Below are 20,058 nucleotides of genomic sequence, written 5' to 3'. Positions count from 1 at the left end.
ACAATACATCAAACACTTTTATAGTGGGACTATTTTCACTTCCTCAAAAGCTTCCCAGCAGAACCAATTTGATCAAACACAATCTCTTTATTTATTCAAAAAATACTGTTAACACAGATTTCAATTGTTCTTATCAAACAATATTTATTTCGTCAGCCCCTTTCCATGTAGCTAAAAGGTAACTCGTCGGTCAAAATGGAACAGAATTCTGTCATCAAAAATAACATAATAACATACACATGTTGTACAAAAACAAGTCAGTGCTGAGAACTATTTAAATATCTATTCTGACGGGGTTTATCTGGTGAAGTAATCCCACAAAAAAGCAAAAATGAAGCTGAATAGGTTGTACAATGTTATTCTAAATATTACTATCAATATGATGTTAGGCAGAAACGAAAAAACTAGTGTGCAGTTCATGTTGTGTCCACTAGTGGTCCTCACATAAGCTCACATAACAGTAGCAGGTCTTGCGCACGAATATTGCTAAACTACATCTGTTAATTATTAAGAAATGCTGATATACGCGCGGAGCAACTTTAGCCAGAGGTATGCCACATAGCAAGGCGAAAAACGGACACATTCTGATCGCTGTGCTTCTGCTTTGGCTTGGTAAGTGGACCACCACAGCCAGAGGAGCTAAGCTAGCTGGGTTAGCAAACAAGCTTGTCAGGGGGCGAGGTAAGCTTTTCAAAGTAAAATGTCACACTCAGGTCCATGAAAGGTAATAGCGAACTCAGCCCGAAAGAAAATTTGGGGATATTTGTAAAATAACGATGACCTATTCTGCTTCCTGATTTACGAAACATCCAGTATTCTAAGCTGCTTTGCCGATGGAAAATAAATCACGCTCTTTTTATTTTGAAAACTCACATTGGTAAACGGTAATAATGTAATAATAAAACATACTTCCTTAACGTTTTATTCATTTACAAAATATATTAGCCATTTCAGACAGCAATGCTTGGAGATTTTCTGTATAAACGTTCCAAAAAATAATGACATCTATTTTTTTTGTTTTTTAAACAAGGTTACGGAACGTCCAAAACCACTAGTCACGTGAGTATCCTGCCATATTAGTACAATTTGCCCATTCCCAGTGAGTTGTAGGTCAAGAGAATCCATCTGTGTGTTCCTGCAGGCTGCTGAGCAACATCAAAACAAACTCAATGATGTTGGTAAGTCACTTCCAATCCAAACATCCTTTTTAATAAAACCAATGATGAAAATAAAATGTATTATTTTTTAAAGGGTGATGCCTCAGTGAAGTTTAAAGAGCAAGTAGTGTGTCGAGTGTGTCTTAAATAGATCTTGGACCTCTATTGTACTCATCAGTATGTGTCTGTTTGTACAAAACTCTACTAAATTTTAAAAATGTACATTAGAAAACATGCTTAAGCCCCGCCCACTAAAAACATTTTGTTTTTACGGAGCTAAAATCTTGTTTATCCTAACCATGCCCACTCTGCTGTAGTTGGTCAAGCATCAGGGTTTGTCACCGCACATCATCAATCCAGGAGGCGGGTTGTATAAACAAAGCGGGCGTGATTACAGCTGGCTACATGAGTGATGATTAAAAAAAAAAAATCATTCCAATATTAATTCATATTTCACAAGCTACCATATATTTAAAACCATTTTTCTTTGTTTACCATTCAGGTTTGGGCGATGTTGTCATGGTGATCCAGAGTCAGAGAAACTCCTTCCATGTTCGTGTTGCTGAAGAAAGGAAGCGAGAAATTCTGCAGCAGGCTTCAGAGCTTGGACAGGTAACTTTAGTAGTGATTGATAGAATATTTGTACTGGACTATAGTGCTGCAGGTCTTCATTGGCAGCTTTAGTGAGGTGGTGCTTGAGAAAAATATTTTTAATTTGGCTTGAGTCAACATGAACGCATCAAAAGTGCAGTGGTGCCTAACCCCCGATACAGGCACCCGTACTGGTCCGTGAGACATTTTTTACCAGGTCACACAGAAAGAAAAAAAAAGTTATATTATTATTACTGCCTGTTTCATTTAGACAAGAAAACAGATTTTCTTTGAAATAACATTAGCGTGTGTCTCTTGACTAGTGAAAATAAGTAAAAAACAAACTCTAGATACAAAACTTTAGTTTTCAGAGTCTTATTTCCATGTATACATTGCTTAAACACAAACCCACACATTGGCACAAGGTCCCTAAAAGCTAGACACACACATACAGAACATAATCATCAGCATACAACCAAAACATAGATGCAAATACAAAAACATCTTGATGTAACCAGGCCAGAGCTCTTGCTGATTCAGCGTTATGGTGTTTTTTTTTCATGTACTTAATTCTTCTTTTGCAGGTCTTTCACTATTGCTATTACTTTGTTCTATCTGAACATCGATCTGTGAATATAATTCTGACATTTAAGTTGTCTGCGGTATAGCTATGTGGTCATAATATTATGGATAATCTGTATATTTTTTGGCATTAAAGCATTAACAGAAGTTTTTTTTCCAGATAATGATAAAAAATGTTACAGTTAAGCAAATTAATACAAATGAAAAAAGAGGTTAGCCAGAAACTCAACCGACCATTCATTGTTCAACCGGCAGAGGTCACTGTTTCGCAACCTCATCATTCTGCTTTCAGTCTTTGTACAAGCGCTAATTGTAGAAGTTGCAGCTTCTATTCTAGACAACTTCCCTTCCTCTCTTATTGCTCAACGGGCAGTTTTGCAACCCCCAGAAATTTAGAATCTCAAAAAGCTTTCTCAGATAATCAGTTATCCTTAATGGTGTGTGTACCAGTGTGCCAGGGCCACCCACAGCGAGTTTGGCTGTGGTACCATAAAGTGATCAATACACCAGAAGCCTTTGAAAAGATAATGATTGTTACTGTGGAGCCTGGCATAGATGGATTCATCCTAACAATCCAACAAAGTCAGCAGAAAAAAAGATCCTGAAACCGTTTTTTTAATCAATTGTGCAAGATAAAAAAAAGAGCTATTTAAAATATGACGTGTCGACATTCTTAAAATGAACACAAAACTGTTATATCATTCTTAAGGTGTGTGATGGATCAAGCCGCGGCGCGCTTTGAGCCATGATAGGATTCACCACATCTATAAAAGCTTTGTTTTGATAGTAGAGGTCACAAAAGTGTAACTACATTTTCACAAACGGGCAGTGGAAACGGAGTTTAAAAAAAAGGCTTCTGCTTGTCCCTCAGGAAGAGATTTGTGAATTTGAAATCATTTCACGTTGCTTGAAAAACTACAACACAAGTCGCACCTGTGAAGAGCAATTATGAGCCAACCGGGAACATTTCAGGAGAAATGATTTTCACAGCAAAATGCATTCAATTTTGATTTTTTTCAAAGTCATTTCACTTCTCTAGACACAGAATATTAAATGTGAATGATGTGAATTTAAAAAGTATCTGCAGGTGGTGGCAGTAATCCTTCACACAAAAGGTAGCAATGTGGGGTACCACAAGGTTCTGTGCTCAGCTCATTTTTTTCAGGCCTCAAAAGGGAATAATGTATAATAAAATCCAATTACATTAAATCTTAACATATTGTACATTGCAATATAGTACATTTGTATATTATGCTCAACACCAAGAATAGTGGATCTTTTTTTTTTTTAATTGTACAATATTTGATTTACAATCATGGTTTAGCTATTACTAACTATTGTTTAACTTTATTTAAAAATATATATATATATATATTTTTTCTATTGATCTAGGTATTGGTTCTCAAAACTTTGCTGGTGAAATATATCCAAAGAGACAGAGCTTATTTAAACTATTCAAATGATATAAAATCCTTGATTCCTTAATGAATAAATAATGTAACACAAATATTATTGCTTGGCGGTAGATTTTAATTGCTTTTATTTTGAGTTCACTGCCCTCTGGTCAAGGATGAAGATGGAAAAGCTAAACAATTGCTGGATAATTATTTTAATCCTCGGTCGACTCGCACACATCGTGAGGTTTTGTCGCCAACATTTACCCCGAAGATAAATTCACCTGAGCATTAATTTAACAGCTTTGTTTTCTCATCAGTATAACCCGAAAAAATCTAGATGAAAATGACAGAAACGTGAAGAATCTAGTACGTTCGTCAAAAACAAAGATTTTATTAAATAACTGCCTCAAGCGGAGTAAACAAGAGAGGCGAGAAACCTTTACGCTAACACTAACAAATGGAAGTCTGGTTTATTAATTAACGATGCTCTATTATATTTATCCTGTGAAGAATCTTTGAAACTTTACTTCTTAATACAAATTACTAAATAAAAAACGGAAAAAGGCTTGTAGCTTTTAAATTATTTGTGTCGTATGGATGGCTTATATTTTCCTAAGGCGTGCAGGTGCTGTGATGAATTCACTGTGTTGAGGAAAAGGATTTTATTTAAGTTAGAAGAGTAGTCAGCATATGGTTCAATATGGTAAAATACTTTAAAAGTACAAATTCATTTATCATATGTTCTGTTTATCAAGTAATTAAGTAAAAAAAACAACTATAAAAACAACCCTTTGATGACATCCAGCTCTACTGCTCATTTGATCAGACTGAGCCTCAGAGGCTTAACAGCTTAGTCAATTGTTTGCTAGAAATTAAACAATGGCTGAGTGAAAACACTTTGCAGTAATGTTGATAAAACTGAAACGCTTTTTATTGCTCCTGATCATAAGGTTCCAGGGTTGAGTCAGTGGTTGGTGACTATGGCTAGTCTGTCAAACTAAGCCTGAGAAACCTGGGTGTTGTATTTGACAAAGACATGTCTCTAGTTCAACACTGCAGAAAACTGACCAGAAACTGTTTCCTTCAACTGAGAAAAATCTCTAAACTTAGGAAAATGATGTCACAACAGATCAGGATCTTGTAATCCATGCTTTTGTGTCTTCTTGTTTAGACTATTGAAAGATTTTATTTTCATGTCTAAACAAGAAGGATCTGTGTCGCCTGCAGTTGATACAAAACTCTGCAGCGAGAATTCTGACCCGCTCTAGTAGAAGAACTCACATTTCCCTGATCCTTAAAACTCCTCACTGGCTGCCAGTTTCTTTCAGGGTCAATGTTAAAATTCTGGTTCTTACTTTCAGAGCTATTCATGGTCAGGCTCCTCCTTACATCACTGATCTGATCCAGCCTTACATCCCAGCTCGGGCTCTGAGGTCTGTGGATCAGAATCTACTGTCAGTTCCTGAACACGCTTTCGGACCAGAAGAGAGAAATCCTTCCAGGCTGTTGCTCCTAAGTTTTGGAACAATCTTTTCCCTGATTTTCTGGGACTCCTGTGTTTGTCTTATGTGTCTTGACCTTTTATAGTATATATTTTAACTATGTATTTTTTTTGATCGTCAAAGTGCTTTGTGACACTGGTCTAGAAAGATCTTAACAAATAACTATTACTTACTTACCATTACCATATATATATATATATACACACACAATATACCAATATCTTCCTTTTCATAATTATTTAACCCTTTCTTTACTTCTTTATTTTTTATGATATTTAGATGTTTTTCTCCCACTCTTCCTTTATTCTTGAGGTGAAGCAAATGATCTGGAAAAATCTGAAACAAAAAACCTACAGTGAATGTCAAGAATTTAACAAAAATTGAACTGTGGCTCCAGAGGATTTCTCTAAGGCCAGCCCTGGAATACAAAGTACAAAAATCCGTAATTGACTGACACGTTCAGTCGACCATCAAACTACTTTTCTTCTGAAACTTCCTGCAACACTGTGTTTATGTGCAACTTTTTGTAATATCGAGAATTCATGAGGCTGTCGCCCTTTCAATCTTAAGGTCTTTGTTCGTTCTCTCCGTGCTTGCGTGGGGTTCGTCCGGGCACTCTGGTTTCCTCCCACAGCCCATAAACATTCAGCGGTTTAAGCGCAAAATGTAAATCAGCGAATAAATATCTAGTTTTACCAGATTTCTAAAAGTATTTTATACATTTTAGGTATGTTTCTGTGTTGATACAGGAGGCTCCAGTTGTTCTCCTACTCCATGAAATCTCTAAGTACGACGGTGTGTGGAGCATCATTCCAGCGTTTCCTCAGTGAGCACCTTAAATTTTATTATCCATAAAGAAGCGTCGGAGAGTAAAAGTAATGTCTCCTTCTCTCCAGCCTCTCGGCTACTCACGGCCACTCGGCTAGCTGGTTTATCTTCACAGAGGAGGGAACTCGAGTGAGGCTTCCAGCCCTGAAGCTGCTTCTGCAGAAGTACGATCCGTCTGAAGTGAGACAAAGCACAAACACAGCAGCGGTGATCAGACAATACACTCGCCGTTTTTTTTTGTTTTTGTTGTTGAAGGAATGGTTTTTAGGAAAGCGTCTCCATGACTATGAAGCCTCCATCATCCACCACTACGCTTTCTCGGAGGACCCGAGTGGGTTCGGGTACCCGGACCTTGCCGCAGGATGGGCAGTCAGCGCCGCTCTGTTGCGAAGGTGCGTTTTACATTCTTAGAAATTCTAATGAAAAAAAAAAAAAAAAATCCTTTTGTATTACAGACTCGCCGCTCGGATGGAACACGAGAGACTCAAATCGGATTTCACCATCGACATGAACCACGAGGTACCAGGAGCATGAAATGTTATTTTTGTCTCCGGTTTTTCGTTCCACACCGCCTGCACTCTCTTCTTCACCTCACTTGATTTCTGTCCATTACTCTGGATGATTGACGGTTTTTACTCTTCATTTTCAGGTAACAAGGATTTTTTTCGAAACACTGTTATGTTTCAATTTTTATGGCATCATTGAAGAAATGGCATCTAGAAAAAAAAAGAGTTTACGATGCATCAGTGTAGAAGAATGAAGTGTCATGAATTCTTTTCTGCTTCCTTAGATTGCTCTGTATATTTGGGACGAAGGAAAAGGTCCAAAGTTGACGTCGGTACCGGAGTTCTGCGTGGAAGCAAAAGACGACTGTGTCACGACGTTCACTACCTTCCTGCCAAACTGTGTATGTGCAGCGTTATTGACTTAATTTAATACATATAATTATCTAGGATAGGCAAATTTTATCACGTTAAAAGCAGGTCTGTGGGCCATTTGCAGCCCTGATTTGATGTAATGCGGCCACAACATGTTTTTTTCTGTTATGATATATGTTAAAAAGCAGGTCTGTGGGCCATTTGCAACCCTGATTTGATGTAATGCGGCCACAACATGTTTTTTTCTGTTATAATATATGTTAAAAAGCAGGTCAGTGGGCCATTTGCAGCCCTGATTTTATGTAATGCGGCCACAGCATGTTCTTTTTTCTGTTATGATATATGTTAAATATAAAATACACCTCATTTGACTGAAGTTATTTGTAAAATCTTTCTCGTCTCTCAAGAATCTTCCTATTTCCTTTTGGCAAAAAACTATTTTGAGATAAACAAATGTTACGTTTTAAACTTGATAAGACGATAGCACTTTGTGTGTGATTAATTAGAACATTTGAGTAAAAGACATGCAAATTAAATTGAAACAAGTTTAACTAAAACATAATGAGTTGAAATCGGTCGAAGTATATCAACCTTGTTTCATTATAATAAATGACAGGAGTTCAAAAATGCTCACCTTGGAAACTTTTCCTTTCATATTTGTCCTTCTGCTGGAACTTGCTGTGCCCCATTTTTTCTCTTAAATTCCAGTCCATTAATTCCACTTGTTGGCTGTGAATACATTTTCTGATTTGGCATCTGCTCTCCTCCACTCTAAAGGGGGAACCCGTGGCGAAGAGTGACATCTTTGTTGGCGTCAAAACCTGCCAGAAATTCCACTCGGAAAGAGGTGAGTGTTTGATTTGCCCATGATTTTGTTCCTGCCTTTATCGAATATTATGAATTTTATTGGATTCATATTTTTTTTAGTTTGTCAGAATTAAAAATGAAAACTTTTACTTTTACACAACCTAATAAAAGACATTATTTGTATGTATGACTATGACATGATTTGTCGATGAAATCCTTGTGTCTTTTCTAGTGCCGGTTGTGAAGGCCACGTGGTTGAAAGATGCTGAGTATTTGGAATTTTACAGCGACGTCACAGACGACTCTGTCCCTACAATCACGTTGGGAGTTCCCAACACTGAAACGGGTGAGATAGGAGGCGTGTGGCATTACAGCGCCATCTTTAACCTGATAAATATTACACCTTGTTTGTTTTAGTTAGAGTTAAGAACATTTTTTTGAAAAGTTCTAATTTGACCAGTAAACTTTACAGGTATGTTTAATTTGTTTCCCTTTTGGAGCTAGGAAGTCAAGCTATCCATCCATTTATCCATCCATCCATCCAGCCTACCATATTACCCATTCATCTTCCCATCCGTCTGTCCATTCATCCAGCTTTCTATTCCACCCATTCTTCCATCTACGCTTCGTACAACTGTCCGTCCGTCTCTCCATCCATCCAGCCATCAATCCAGCCATCAATCCAACTATCCAGCCAGCCAGCCAGCCATCCATCCATCCAGCCAGCCTACCATTCTACTTGTTCATCTTCCCATCTGTCTGTCCATCCATCCAGTTTTCCATTCCACCCATCCATCCACCCATCCATCCACCCATCCATCCATCAATCCTTCTATCAAGCCATCAATTGTGTTCTCTTTAGATTTGAAAAGTAAAATTATCCATTGATTTTCATGCAATTTAACCATCCATCCATCCATCCATCCATCCATCATCAAGCCATCAATTGTGTTAGCTATCCATCCATTTGTCCAGCCATCCAACCAAGTCTCCATCCGTCCTTCAGTCCACACATCTATACCTCTATTTGTCTATCCGTCCATGCATCCATCAGCCTCTCTGTCCGTCCAATTATCCAACATTGGTCCGTAAGCCATCACTTGTCTTCTCTCTAGAGTTGGAAGTCAAAGCTATACATCCGTTTGTCTGTCCGTCCATCCATTCATCCCCTTATTTATCCGTCTCTGACTTTTATGTCTTGGCTAAACTCTCGCTTCCAACCTTTTTTTGCGAAAGCGAATCTGATTTACATTTGATTAAGGTGTTATTCACTAGTGAGGGCTGGTTGATACTTCAGTAACAAGACTTTGGTATCAAATCTTTTGATGGATTATGGTTCTATTCCCAAACTTGAGTATAAGATTTTGGTCATTACAGACGAATACAATCATAGTTACTAATAAATAGATGAAATTATTCCGCATCGTGTCAGAACACCTAATGGGAAAATGAATGAAGGAGCCACGTCATCTCAGAGATGCTCTATTTGTCTCATGGTAGCCACAATTTTTAAAATGTCAGTATGAATAAAACACTTTATAATGAAACTCCCAGGCCACATTAAATCTGCTTTAGGGCCAACTTGTTTTTTATGGGGTTTTTTTTCTTTTTCTCAGGACACTGTGGTAAGACTTTCGCCATCATGAAGCATTTCCTCAGTAAAACTGTCCCAAAAACCGATTGGCTACTTATCGTTGACGACGACACTCTTATCAGGTAAGTGAAAACTTAAAATCTTTCTGGCAGGTAGACATTTGTTTTTAATGAAAGGAACTACCTTGTTTAACTATTGATGTCTTCCAATGGCCATTCATTAGAAAATAGTTTAGATTTAGAACTTTTGTTTAAACCATTTTCACGGTGCTGCAAGCAGAGCTAAATAACAGTAACAAACTCTTCTTGAACCCTGTTTTTTAAACCTCCCCAGTTTACCCAGGTTACGACGTCTACTCCGCTGCTACCACCCAGATGAAGCCGTGGTCCTCGGGGAGAGGTATGGCTACGGCTTGCTTCAGAACGGATACAGCTACATCACCGGCGGTGGAGGGTGAGAAAAAAGAGCGGAGAGAATGTGAAGAGTTTCTACCCCTTTAAGCGATTAACACTTGCCTTGCCAAAGGTGCTTCAGATTCATATAGCCTCTTTATATCTGCCATTAACAGCCAAGAAAGAAATCGAGCAGTTTCAGTGACTCGATCGGGACAAAATCAGTGAAGCTGTAAGATTTTTACTTTCACTTTGGGCAGTAGTTGTTTTCCTCATGGTGTTTATTTACACTGAAACCGACAGAACAGGGTTAATAAATACTATTTCCTAAGGGGCCACGTTACGTGCTGTGACTGTTTGTAAGGGGCCATTTAGCCAAAATAAAGAAAAACTATTTTCTTAATATGAAAACTTACTGAATATCATTCTTTAAGAGTTCTTCTGCTGGCCATTTCTTAAGGCTTGTCTGTGCGTAGAATAGTGTTGAGTCGGGTGGCAGTGACCAGGCTGATGTCCAGCGGCTGCAGCTGCTACACGGATGATGCTCCAGATGACATGGTGCTGGGAAGATGCTTCACCTCACTGGGGATCCCCGTCACTCACAATCCACTGTTCCACCAGGTCAGTCATGGTTTTATATCCTTTATAAGACCTCATCTCTGGTCAGATTTACATTTAATTCACTGTCGAATGTAATTTTGGATTTATAAACTACAATTTTTGAGTCTGAATCGGAAATGATTGACAGCTTTATAGATGTTTTAACAATGAAATAATATTATGGTTCGAGGTTCAAAAATGTGTGTCTTTAATAAAATAATTATATTTTAATTAATAATCACAACATTTGTCAATTTTGTTGTTGCAATTAAACTTCCAGCCGCTAGATGGCATTACATTAAATCCCCTGAGGTCCTGGCAATGACTGAGGACGAGAGGATACAATTGACTCCAGCAGCTTTTAAAGCTGATGATTGGACATATTTTGGTTTTTAAAAACAAATGAAAGCAGTTACAACTTTGTCAAGAGTCATGTGGTCTGTAAATTCTGCAACACCAGAGTCAAGTACTCGACAATACTCACAAATTGAATGTGTATTTTTTGTTGCAGCTTGTACAATAGATCCGCACTCAAAGCAATACCATTTAGCTAACCCCAAAATCCTACTTTAAAGCAGCAGTACAGACAATGTGGGGTGTATCTGCAACAGTGTACTCTGCCAGGTAATTCAAAGTCCCCTCATCAGTTTTTTCATCATTTCATTTATGATTGAAATGAATGAAACCGTCGTCTCCATTTCCTGGGAAAGCTGTTTTTTTGTTTAAAAAAACAGTCTATAAAGAGTTCTTCTGTGCTACACCCACATTTTAAAGTAATCTTAAGGTGCTTTAACTCAGGGTTCCCCAATCTGTTTCGCACCACGGACAAGTTTAATGCCTGCATTATAATCAGGGACTGACCTGCAGGTAAAAAATTAAAATGGATCAAGAGTCACAGGCTAATGTTACCTCAAAATCATTTTTCACAGACTATAGTAAAAATAAACAGATTTATTTTTGTGCAGGTGACAAATGCCTCGAGGACCAGTTCCGCTCGGATTGATTTGACTTTATCAGTGGGTAGACATATAAAAAGGGGAGAGTAAGTGCTTCTCTGGCAATTATCCAGAGTATTTGATGATGTCGAAAAAAGACATGAAACACATCTGGATTTTTAATCTTCATAAAATCATACTCATGGGTTAAAGCTTTGGGGGGAAAAAAAATTAGATTTCCACTGACATGCATTATGTTTCTAACACCTACCAGAGGATTCACAAACAAACCTGTTATGTTCAATATTTTAGGCTCGACCAGACGATTATCCCGAGGCGTTAGTGTCCGTGCATCGAGCCATCTCCTTCCACAAGCACTGGAACATTGATCCCATCGCTGTCTTCAAACGCTGGCTGGAGGAAACCCATCAAAGAGATGAGCTCTAGAGGAGTGAGTTTGCTTTTCTGTTTTTATAGCGACCTAGGAGAGTTAAATCGCTGACACTCAAAAACGAATACTCATTAAAACATAAGTAAAGTTTATTTTTTTTAAAGTTGATTTCATCTGATATATAATCTGATTTAATTAACAAAAAACAATGCAAGAAAAATCTATCAAAAATGCGACAATCAACATCACAAGTTGACTTTTGATAATATTCCCATCAGCCAGAGACACAAAAAAGGGAATTACTTTGAACATTTTGTCACTGGAACGAGATGATAATCGACACATTACACAGCGTTTCATGCAAAAAAGTCTGCAGTGAAATTTAATTTACACACACAGTTCTGAGTGTACCTCAGTGTGCCAACCGTGTAATCAGAAGTTGTGCGTTTGTTGTGCGCAGAAACGCATCTGACAACACTGCTCTTTCTAACTGTGGTGTTTACCTCAGATATCATTTGAAACTTCCTAACTTCTCAAGCTTTGTGTAGTTCAATGACAAAATGTGTCTTGAATTGTTTTCTCCCAACATTATGGCTGTGTCACCAGCCCACAAGTGTGTCATAAAACGGAGAAAACAAAAAGCAACAATAGGTTTTAAGTTGACTTAAATAGCAAAAGCAACAATGAAGTTTGGTGGTGAAAATGGGCGGAAGTGGAAGAGCTTGAGCTCTTTATCCCACCTGTCCCGAAGGAGGGTCAAGGCCAGTGGTAGCGTTGTATATAAACTCAAGCATACGTGGAGTTGTTAAGCATGCAGGTATCAAGTCCAGAGAAGAGCTTCATTTTGAAGTCATATGATGAAAACAGTTGCAGAAAATTCAATAAATGTTGATTGCGTTTGGTCCATTGCGTGATTGAGTTTGACACTTCATCTCTGTGGCTTGAATACTAATCTATTTCCGATGGTCTCTGAGCTGTTGATGCGTAATCCAATGATATAGTGATTTATCGGCAGAAAATAACCTTGAAGGACTATGAATCCAAACTTTCTTTCCTTCAAATAAATCCCCCAATATAAGCTTCTTCAACATGGTAAGAGAAACTCTGTGTTCACAGTTGGATTAGATAGAAAAGGTCCAACAGCTTATTCTGTCTGTGAATGTTGTCTTGATGCCCTGAAATCTAGTTAGAGCCTGAATATCGTGTCACTTTGGCTTTTGTTGCCACAGCAACAGAGATGAGTGTGTAGTTAAATGGCTTGTTTAGTTGTTAACTGATAACTTAATCATCTATTCTTTCAATTTTGTTTTGACTTTCATTTCCAGTTGAAGAGTGTTTAAATATTTGACAATAAAAAGAATAAAAGCTCATTGTTTATTAAGGGTGTAAGATAATATTGATAGACTAGTATATCAGGGGTTTTTCTTTCTGGTACTGTATAGCAATGCATTGATTAAAAAATAAATAACAAGAAAATATTGTCTTTATTTTACTTGTATTTCATCACTTGTGAAACACAAATATAGGTGTTTAGATGCAGTAAGCTGGTGATAAAGTGATAGTTCACCCAAAATTCAATCATAGACAAAAATGTACGTTCATTTTAATGTAGCGTCTGCAGCTGAGTTGTCTTCATCTCCGTCCAAAAAGACACTTAAAAACATCCAAATACCTCCATCCTGCTCGTCTGTAACGTCCATCTTGGAATGAACACTCAACATGAGGAATTGTTTCGGAAAATCTATAATAAGTCAATATTTTAAGCTGTATGTTTTTAAAAGAGGTTTAAAGAAAAACAAGCGATACACTTGCGATATTTACCCTTAGTTAATGTAGTCCACTATTATTTATTGTGTGGTAAACTACAGAGGGAGTTTTCAATACGCCGAAAGGTATGTCAGTACATTTTACAACTTCATTGATGCTACACAGTCCCTAAAAATGGTGTGAAGGCCCAGCTGACTGTACTAGCTAGAAAATGATCCAATAGTTCTTTGTCCTAAGGTCCACCCATCGAGTCCGCCAGCTGTCAATGAAAATGTTTTATTTTGTTTCAAGGGTCTGTGGATCTAACTCATGAAATGTTCTGATGGCATCAACCTTAATTATGAAGTCATCATAGAATCATCATTGAATCTATTGTGCAATGTTGGCTCAACATATATTGTACATATAAATATATAAATATACATATAAATAAACATAAATCTTGTTGTGTTTATTTTGATTTGGTCATTTTATAACTATTTAATTTTAAAATAATGTTGAGTCTTGGGTCGGAGTGAGTAGTCGATAAAATTAAGAATATACAGAGGTTTCTTAAAACTTAGTTTTAGCTGGTTTAGAACTAGCTGAGCAGCAACTTTATTGTCATTAGCTTAGCAACAATAGCATGGCCTTTCGTGTATTCCAGAGTTACGGTGAAAGTGATGTCGGTCATAGTTTAATCTTGCGAAAATTCCAACCGAAAATTCCAAATTCAATCACTTATTTAATTCAATTTTCAATCCCATCCTTTCTGTCAAACAGAGATGATGGAGTATGTTGATAAGAACTCGTGTTTTATGGTCCCTGCTATTCTCTCTTCAAACACCAACTCTCCTTGTAACTGAGCAGCCAAGACGGCTCCCGATAATTAAACGGTTTGAAGTAAATCAAAGATGTTCCATTATGAATGTGAGGCGAAAGAGCAGACGGCACAGACTCCACTCAAACACGGGAGCAGAGGTCTTAACAATGTGATATCCTGTTCGTTCTTTCTCGTCCCGATTCATCCGTCACGTGCTATTTCTGAGTCACTTGACGCCATTTTCTGTTCACAGTTGAACGTGTAGAAAATTGTAAATTAATACAATTACTTGGACGCAATCCGTGTATTGAAAGAAATTAAAATATTCTGTAAATCTGCTGATTGAGATAGTAGGAAGTATTTAGACATTTATTGAAATTCAGTTTTGTAAAATGTACATTATTTTCAAGTAAATACTGTATTTAAGTTGTGGATTTCATTTTAAAGATAAGGTCTTTGTGTTGTCACTTGATAATAGATTAATAACAAAGAGGTTTTTCATGTAGATAATTTACGTAAAATAAGCTGTTCATTTTATGGTCCTTCCTCTTTTTTCGATTGTTTTCAAATCAACAGATTGAACGGTTTCTGAGGGGAAAAAAATGCGTCAAATGTTCTACTCAAATAATTTATTTTGACTGCCCACCATAAAAGATGCGAAGCAGGTTTGTACTCAATAAATCTGCTGGCAGCTCAGCTCGGCGGGACTGCCGGACGCGGCGAAGCGTGAAGTTTAAAAAGTGATAGCAGCCATTGGGATCAGGTTTTGGGCAAATTGACCAGGTGTACTGAAACCTGAGGTGTTTATTTATTTATTTACTTTGTGAAAGAACAATCATGATGGAGTCAAACACCTGCAAACAGAAGTCAGATTTAACTTCCATTTGTCAGTAATATTCACCTCACTATTCGTTACCACACAGATGTTGTAGGGATTGTCGTGTTACTTCTAACCATTGCTGCGACCATCTGTCGCCGGAGCGGTCCTTTATATTGCAGCGCTGAAATATGAGTAAGTAAGTAAGTAAGTAAGTAATTTTTATTTATATAGCGCTTTTCCAGACCAGGGTCACAAAGCGCTTAAACAATCAAAACAATATTCAATAAAGTATATACTTTAAAGATCAAGATAATACTGAGAACAACACAGGAGTTCCAGAAAATCAAGGAAAAGCCTGAACAAATAGAAACGTCTTAAGATGTTTCTTGAAGAAGTCAGTAGATCCATCAAGCGCAAAGAGAGAGGAAGATTGTTCCAAAGCTTAGGAGCAACAGCCTGAAAAGATTTCTCTCCTCTGGTCCTGAACCGTGTGCGTGGAACCATCAGTAGATTCTGATCTACAGACCTCAGAGCCCGAGCTGGGGTGTAAGGCTGGATCAGATCAGTGATGTAAGGAGGAGCCTGACCATGAATAGATCTGAAAGTAAGAATGTGAAAATATCCACAGGATCAGGCCTGTAAACATTAAAAACATCTCCTCAATTTCCGTTTAAATCTGGATTTATGGTCTAATAAAGTTAATATCAGAGTCATCTGGACCTTTGGTTGGGTCAGACATTTTTTAATACTGTTAAAACCTCCAGTGATACATTAGAATACTTATCAATATGCACAACGTTCTTCTGACAAAGACTAAAGCTTGTGCTGATCTTGTGCTTCATTGACATGACGAGGAGGAGGTTAAAATCTATTAATATGACATTAGCAGTGTTACATAACATCCATTCCAGCGGCTAAATTTACTTCCGGTTTGTTCCCTCATTTTCTTGATTACATCATGTTGACTTAAAATTATTGTGTGTTTAAAAGTTTCTGATTAGTTTCATGTTTGTTTGTTTTTTTTACTTAAGAACCTGCCTCATTTACCTTATTCCTCCTTTCTTAGCCAGTTGAAAACATAACTCAAATGTGATCTAAGTTCTTAAAATGAAATCACAAAGAGGGAAGTGTGTGTTATTCTCTGAGGAAAGGTTTGTTTTTGGGAAAATGTTTTCTCAATACAAGATTTAAATCGTTTCTGTTGCTTTTATAATGGTTTAATACTCCACGTTCCCAGAGCGCAACGTTAATGAATCCATGAACGTTTATAACCTCATATCGTTTTTCTCTATGTATTAAATAACAATTTTCTCTTTCGGAGAACAAAACACTATCTGCAATATAAAGTCTCTTTTCAGTTCAAGTTATCAGTGTCTTTTGCTGTGAATTCAAAATCCTGATGGTAGATCATTTTTTCCCCAAAATTATATACATGGACTGATGTAAGTTGCTGTTTGTTAGAATGTTTATGTCATGCTTTATTTTTGTGTGTCATTTTTGAAAAGACTGAAGAAAAAAAGATGCAATGATTTATTGTTTTTTGTTTTACCTCGACAACGTGTTAAAAAACAAAAAAAAAGTCACAGAAAAAGCTATTTTGGGAGAGTGGTCAGTACATTTTGTAATGAAATAATAAAAAAAACATGTTTTTTTTTAGTTGTAGATATCCAAAGCTGAATGTTCATTTGTGGAAATCAAAAGTGGATGAAATGAATTAAGAATAATCTTTTTGTGATAAATCCTGACACTACTAAATATACAATGTAAAAACCAATGTAAAATGATGCTTTCAGGACTTGCTCAATGTCCTTCAAGGTGACATAACTATAATATGAGATGTTTCTTTTTGATTGAAAAAAATATGTATGAAACTGTCTTTACACACTTGTTCAAACTTGTTTAAACCTTTGCAGCGGAGCCTGCTGTGTGAGGACGAGCGTCGTCTGCTCTAAAGGCCCGCTGGCTTTTGAGATTAATTCCAAAAACCGACTGGAGGGAGCTTCTTGAACTTTAAGAACTTTGTTTAAACTTGTAGCGGATTTTCACTTCTTCACACACACACACACACTTATACATATTGATGTTATATCCAATCTTTCATCTGTTGTAAGAGGTGCTGAGTTATAACTAGAGCAGGAATACAATTTATGTTAACATTAAAAAAGAATGTAAATGCCTCCATACACTTTTAGATAAAGACTAGCTGGGAAGAAACTGGTGAGAAACAGGATGGGATATGCTTCATTTGAACATAAAAATGACGCCATTAAATGTCTTTTTGGATTAGGCCCAGAGCAGATAAATAATATTATTAGTGCAGATAATAAAAAGTGGGTCGTACCAGGGTTTCTAGTAAAAATAAAAATAGCCTTTGGAAGATAAGATTAAAAAAGGTCGTATGTGTGGTCTTTGGAGTTGATACCTTTAAATCTTGATATGGAAGCGTCGCCAGGCAGTGACCCTAAAAGTTTTGTTGTGACTGAAAAACAAAGTGTTCGCGATAATCTTCACAATGATCATCTTGAATGTGTATCTTTTTCTTTGGAGAACACAAAGGGGCCGAAACCTCAAGTAAGGTTTCAAGCTGATGCCGTTCTATTAGATGTAGCAAGGAGTTCGTCCTGATTGGCCAACTTTCCGAGGCCTCCCCCCGTCACCAGGTGGCGCCAATTCAAGGCCATCTCTTGGGAGAACCTTCAACAGGCAGATCCTCTATGGATCTTCAACTGCTTCCACCAACCCTCCTCTCTCACCAAACATACATATCATCTTAAAAATACAGAGGCTGCTTCAGAAGTCTTTTCCTGAAGGAAGAAAAACCACAGTTTTTTGGAAAAGAATCTGAAAAAAAAACAACACATTTTGGACTGTTTCCTTCTCTGGTTCGGCTTTGCATATAAAACCAAATGTGCTCATCCAGCCCAATTATAATTTGCTGTGTAATATGTAGATTTGTTCTGGACCAACTCATTTTGGATTCTACACACTTAGAATACACCAGAGAATAAAGTCTCAAACGGTCAATCACAAAAAGCAGTTTGTTAAAGTGGAACAATAAGTCATACATGTTGGTTTGGTTGTTCAATTTGCACATATATTTATTGTTTAATGCACGATAGTTCGTTTTTTTATTCTCAGAAGTCCTTAACTGTGAATAAATATGTATTTGACATATAAATGGATTCCCACTTATAGTGTCCTAAAGTGGCGTTGTATACATTTACAAGTATGTGTAGATTATCTTAGAAGTACAGACTATAATAAGTGTTTAACTATTTATATAATTAGTTAAAACTAGAAAAGAAGTTTGCGAATTAATTGGAAAAAAAATAGCGATCCACCATGATTTTTGGGCATTTTTTCAACTTTTTCCATTGCTTTTTTTAGACGGTAAATTACATTTTGAATCTTGGGCAAAATCTTTTTGTGTTCACATGGTCCGCGAGCTCATGAATGTTGTTTTTTTTAGCATTTTAGCATTTTCTTTCCGATCAAAAAATGGCCGTTTTTTTGTTGGTTTCTTGAGTTATTAACATTTTCAAAACTAAATTTGTGTTCAAACGTGATCATGAACTTTAATTTAGATTTAGATATAAATAGTACATTTAATTTTAACTATTTCGGGGATTTTACTATAAAGTGTTATGTACGTATATTGGTAAATAAATTAATATCATTCTGGGAGTATATGTGGAAATTAATTTTAGAAAAAAAAGGAAATATTGTATACTTGAAAATTGAATTCTTAAATGAGTAAATTGATTAATAAACCTCACAGTAATTATAGATATTTTTTGTCTCTTCCCAGTTAATTGCTATTAAATAGGTCTGACAAATGAATACTAAAGAAAATGTAAGAATTAGATTCAAGTTCCTTGGTTTTTCGAGCTCATGTCTGTGTCCTTTGTTCTGACAGGTGCTCTAGGGCAATGAGACGGGTTCGTAATTTCAAATGGAGATATTTTTCTCCCAGGTGATCATATTCCGTGATGAGAATAATAAATTGAACGTAATAAAACGGCTGCCGGCTGGACAGATACAGCAAGTCCCTTCATATTTAATCTTCTTTGTTCAGACACTTTTCTGTAAGTTGGTCAAAGCTAATTCTTATTACATTGTTTACTCACATTTATACTCTTTATTTTCTTCTCTTTTGTTTCAGATCAAGTCGACGTGAAACGTCTTTTTTCGTCATTAGTCCTCCTGCTGCAACATGAAAGTCATTTGGCTTCTGAAATCATCCCAAAGCCCCTGGACATTTTCCTTTTTTACTCTGTGATACATGTTTTCCTAGATTCAATCATTTCATTTTCCAATACCTGAATCTCAAGTGTTTTATTCCACCTTTAATCGTTGCACAGCGGTTCAGGTAATGTTTGCTGATTGATTTACACTGAGTGAAAAAAACATTAAATATTAAGAGAGAGTTTGTTTTTGTTTCCTGCTGTAAAACTTAGTTGATTTAATAAACCGCTCGATGGGAGTTTAATTGTTTAGACGATGTCTTTCTGTTTTATTGCTGTTTATTTATCTTTTTAAATTCTTTGTATTTTCTTGCTTATTCTGCTTCATACACTTTATGTCTTCCTATAACTTTTGCTCCTTCAATGCTTTGTAAACTGCCATCTTATATCCTGATGTTTATTGTTAAATAAACCAGTAAATTATTTCTAAATATTTGTTGATGTGTCATTATGTGATGCTTTTTAACTGCAGGAATTTTTATAGCGACGTCATTTAGTGCAGTTTCATTTAATGATCGAGTTGAGAACCTTATTGATTCCCACGATGAAATTAAAAGGTTAGTGGTTATGGACGGATGGAGAAGCAATTGGACGACTTGGAAGGCGTCAGAAGCAGCGCTGCGTTGGTTTCTCCTTCGACAGGTATAAACATAAAATATACATACATACATAAAAGTATAAATAAAGAACATGTTGAAATCTAAATTATTAAAAGTTTGAATGATAATACATTGAATAGATGTACTTTTATTTACGTTTATTTAGTGACGG

At 36.6% G+C, this 20,058-nt stretch overlaps 1 protein-coding gene across 4 annotated transcripts; it reads left to right on the top strand.

The window, feature by feature from the left end:
- The first annotated feature begins 458 nt into the window (after nt 1-458).
- Nucleotides 459-19,660, top strand: b3glctb (beta 3-glucosyltransferase b). Of its 4 annotated transcripts, XM_087806628.1 has the most exons (17): nt 512-549; nt 618-681; nt 1,031-1,059; nt 1,142-1,178; nt 1,660-1,769; nt 5,979-6,055; nt 6,126-6,237; nt 6,313-6,449; nt 6,513-6,576; nt 6,848-6,964; nt 7,713-7,782; nt 7,975-8,088; nt 9,359-9,458; nt 9,670-9,789; nt 10,205-10,349; nt 11,576-11,714; nt 19,206-19,660. In XM_087806628.1, exons 5-16 carry the CDS (start codon nt 1,677-1,679, stop codon nt 11,708-11,710), a joined length of 1,284 nt encoding a protein of 427 aa, XP_087662754.1. In that variant the 5' UTR covers nt 512-549; nt 618-681; nt 1,031-1,059; nt 1,142-1,178; nt 1,660-1,676; the 3' UTR covers nt 11,711-11,714; nt 19,206-19,660. The 4 variants fall into 4 exon arrangements, with proteins under 4 accessions (XP_087662753.1, XP_087662752.1, XP_087662755.1 ...); XM_087806627.1 differs by lacking the exon at nt 618-681 and having other exon boundaries at nt 459-612; XM_087806626.1 differs by having other exon boundaries at nt 459-681.
- Nucleotides 19,661-20,058: the final 398 nt, after the last annotated feature.

The sequence above is a fragment of the Callionymus lyra genome, chromosome 14, assembly GCF_982586985.1.
Source record: "Callionymus lyra chromosome 14, fCalLyr1.hap1.1, whole genome shotgun sequence".
Taxonomy (NCBI): Eukaryota; Metazoa; Chordata; class Actinopteri; order Syngnathiformes; family Callionymidae; genus Callionymus; species Callionymus lyra.
This window is presented reverse-complemented; position numbering and strand designations above follow the sequence as displayed.

Excerpts from the sequence above, each read along its gene's own strand:
- b3glctb (XM_087806626.1), top strand. The coding sequence starts at position 552 with ATGCCACATAGCAAGGCGAAAAACGGACACATTCTGATCGCTGTGCTT. Across the intron at positions 6,965-7,712 it reads CTACCTTCCTGCCAAACTGT|GGGGAACCCGTGGCGAAGAG; the intron begins GTATGTGCAGCG and ends TCCACTCTAAAG. Across the intron at positions 8,089-9,358 it reads AGTTCCCAACACTGAAACGG|GACACTGTGGTAAGACTTTC; the intron begins GTGAGATAGGAG and ends TCTTTTTCTCAG.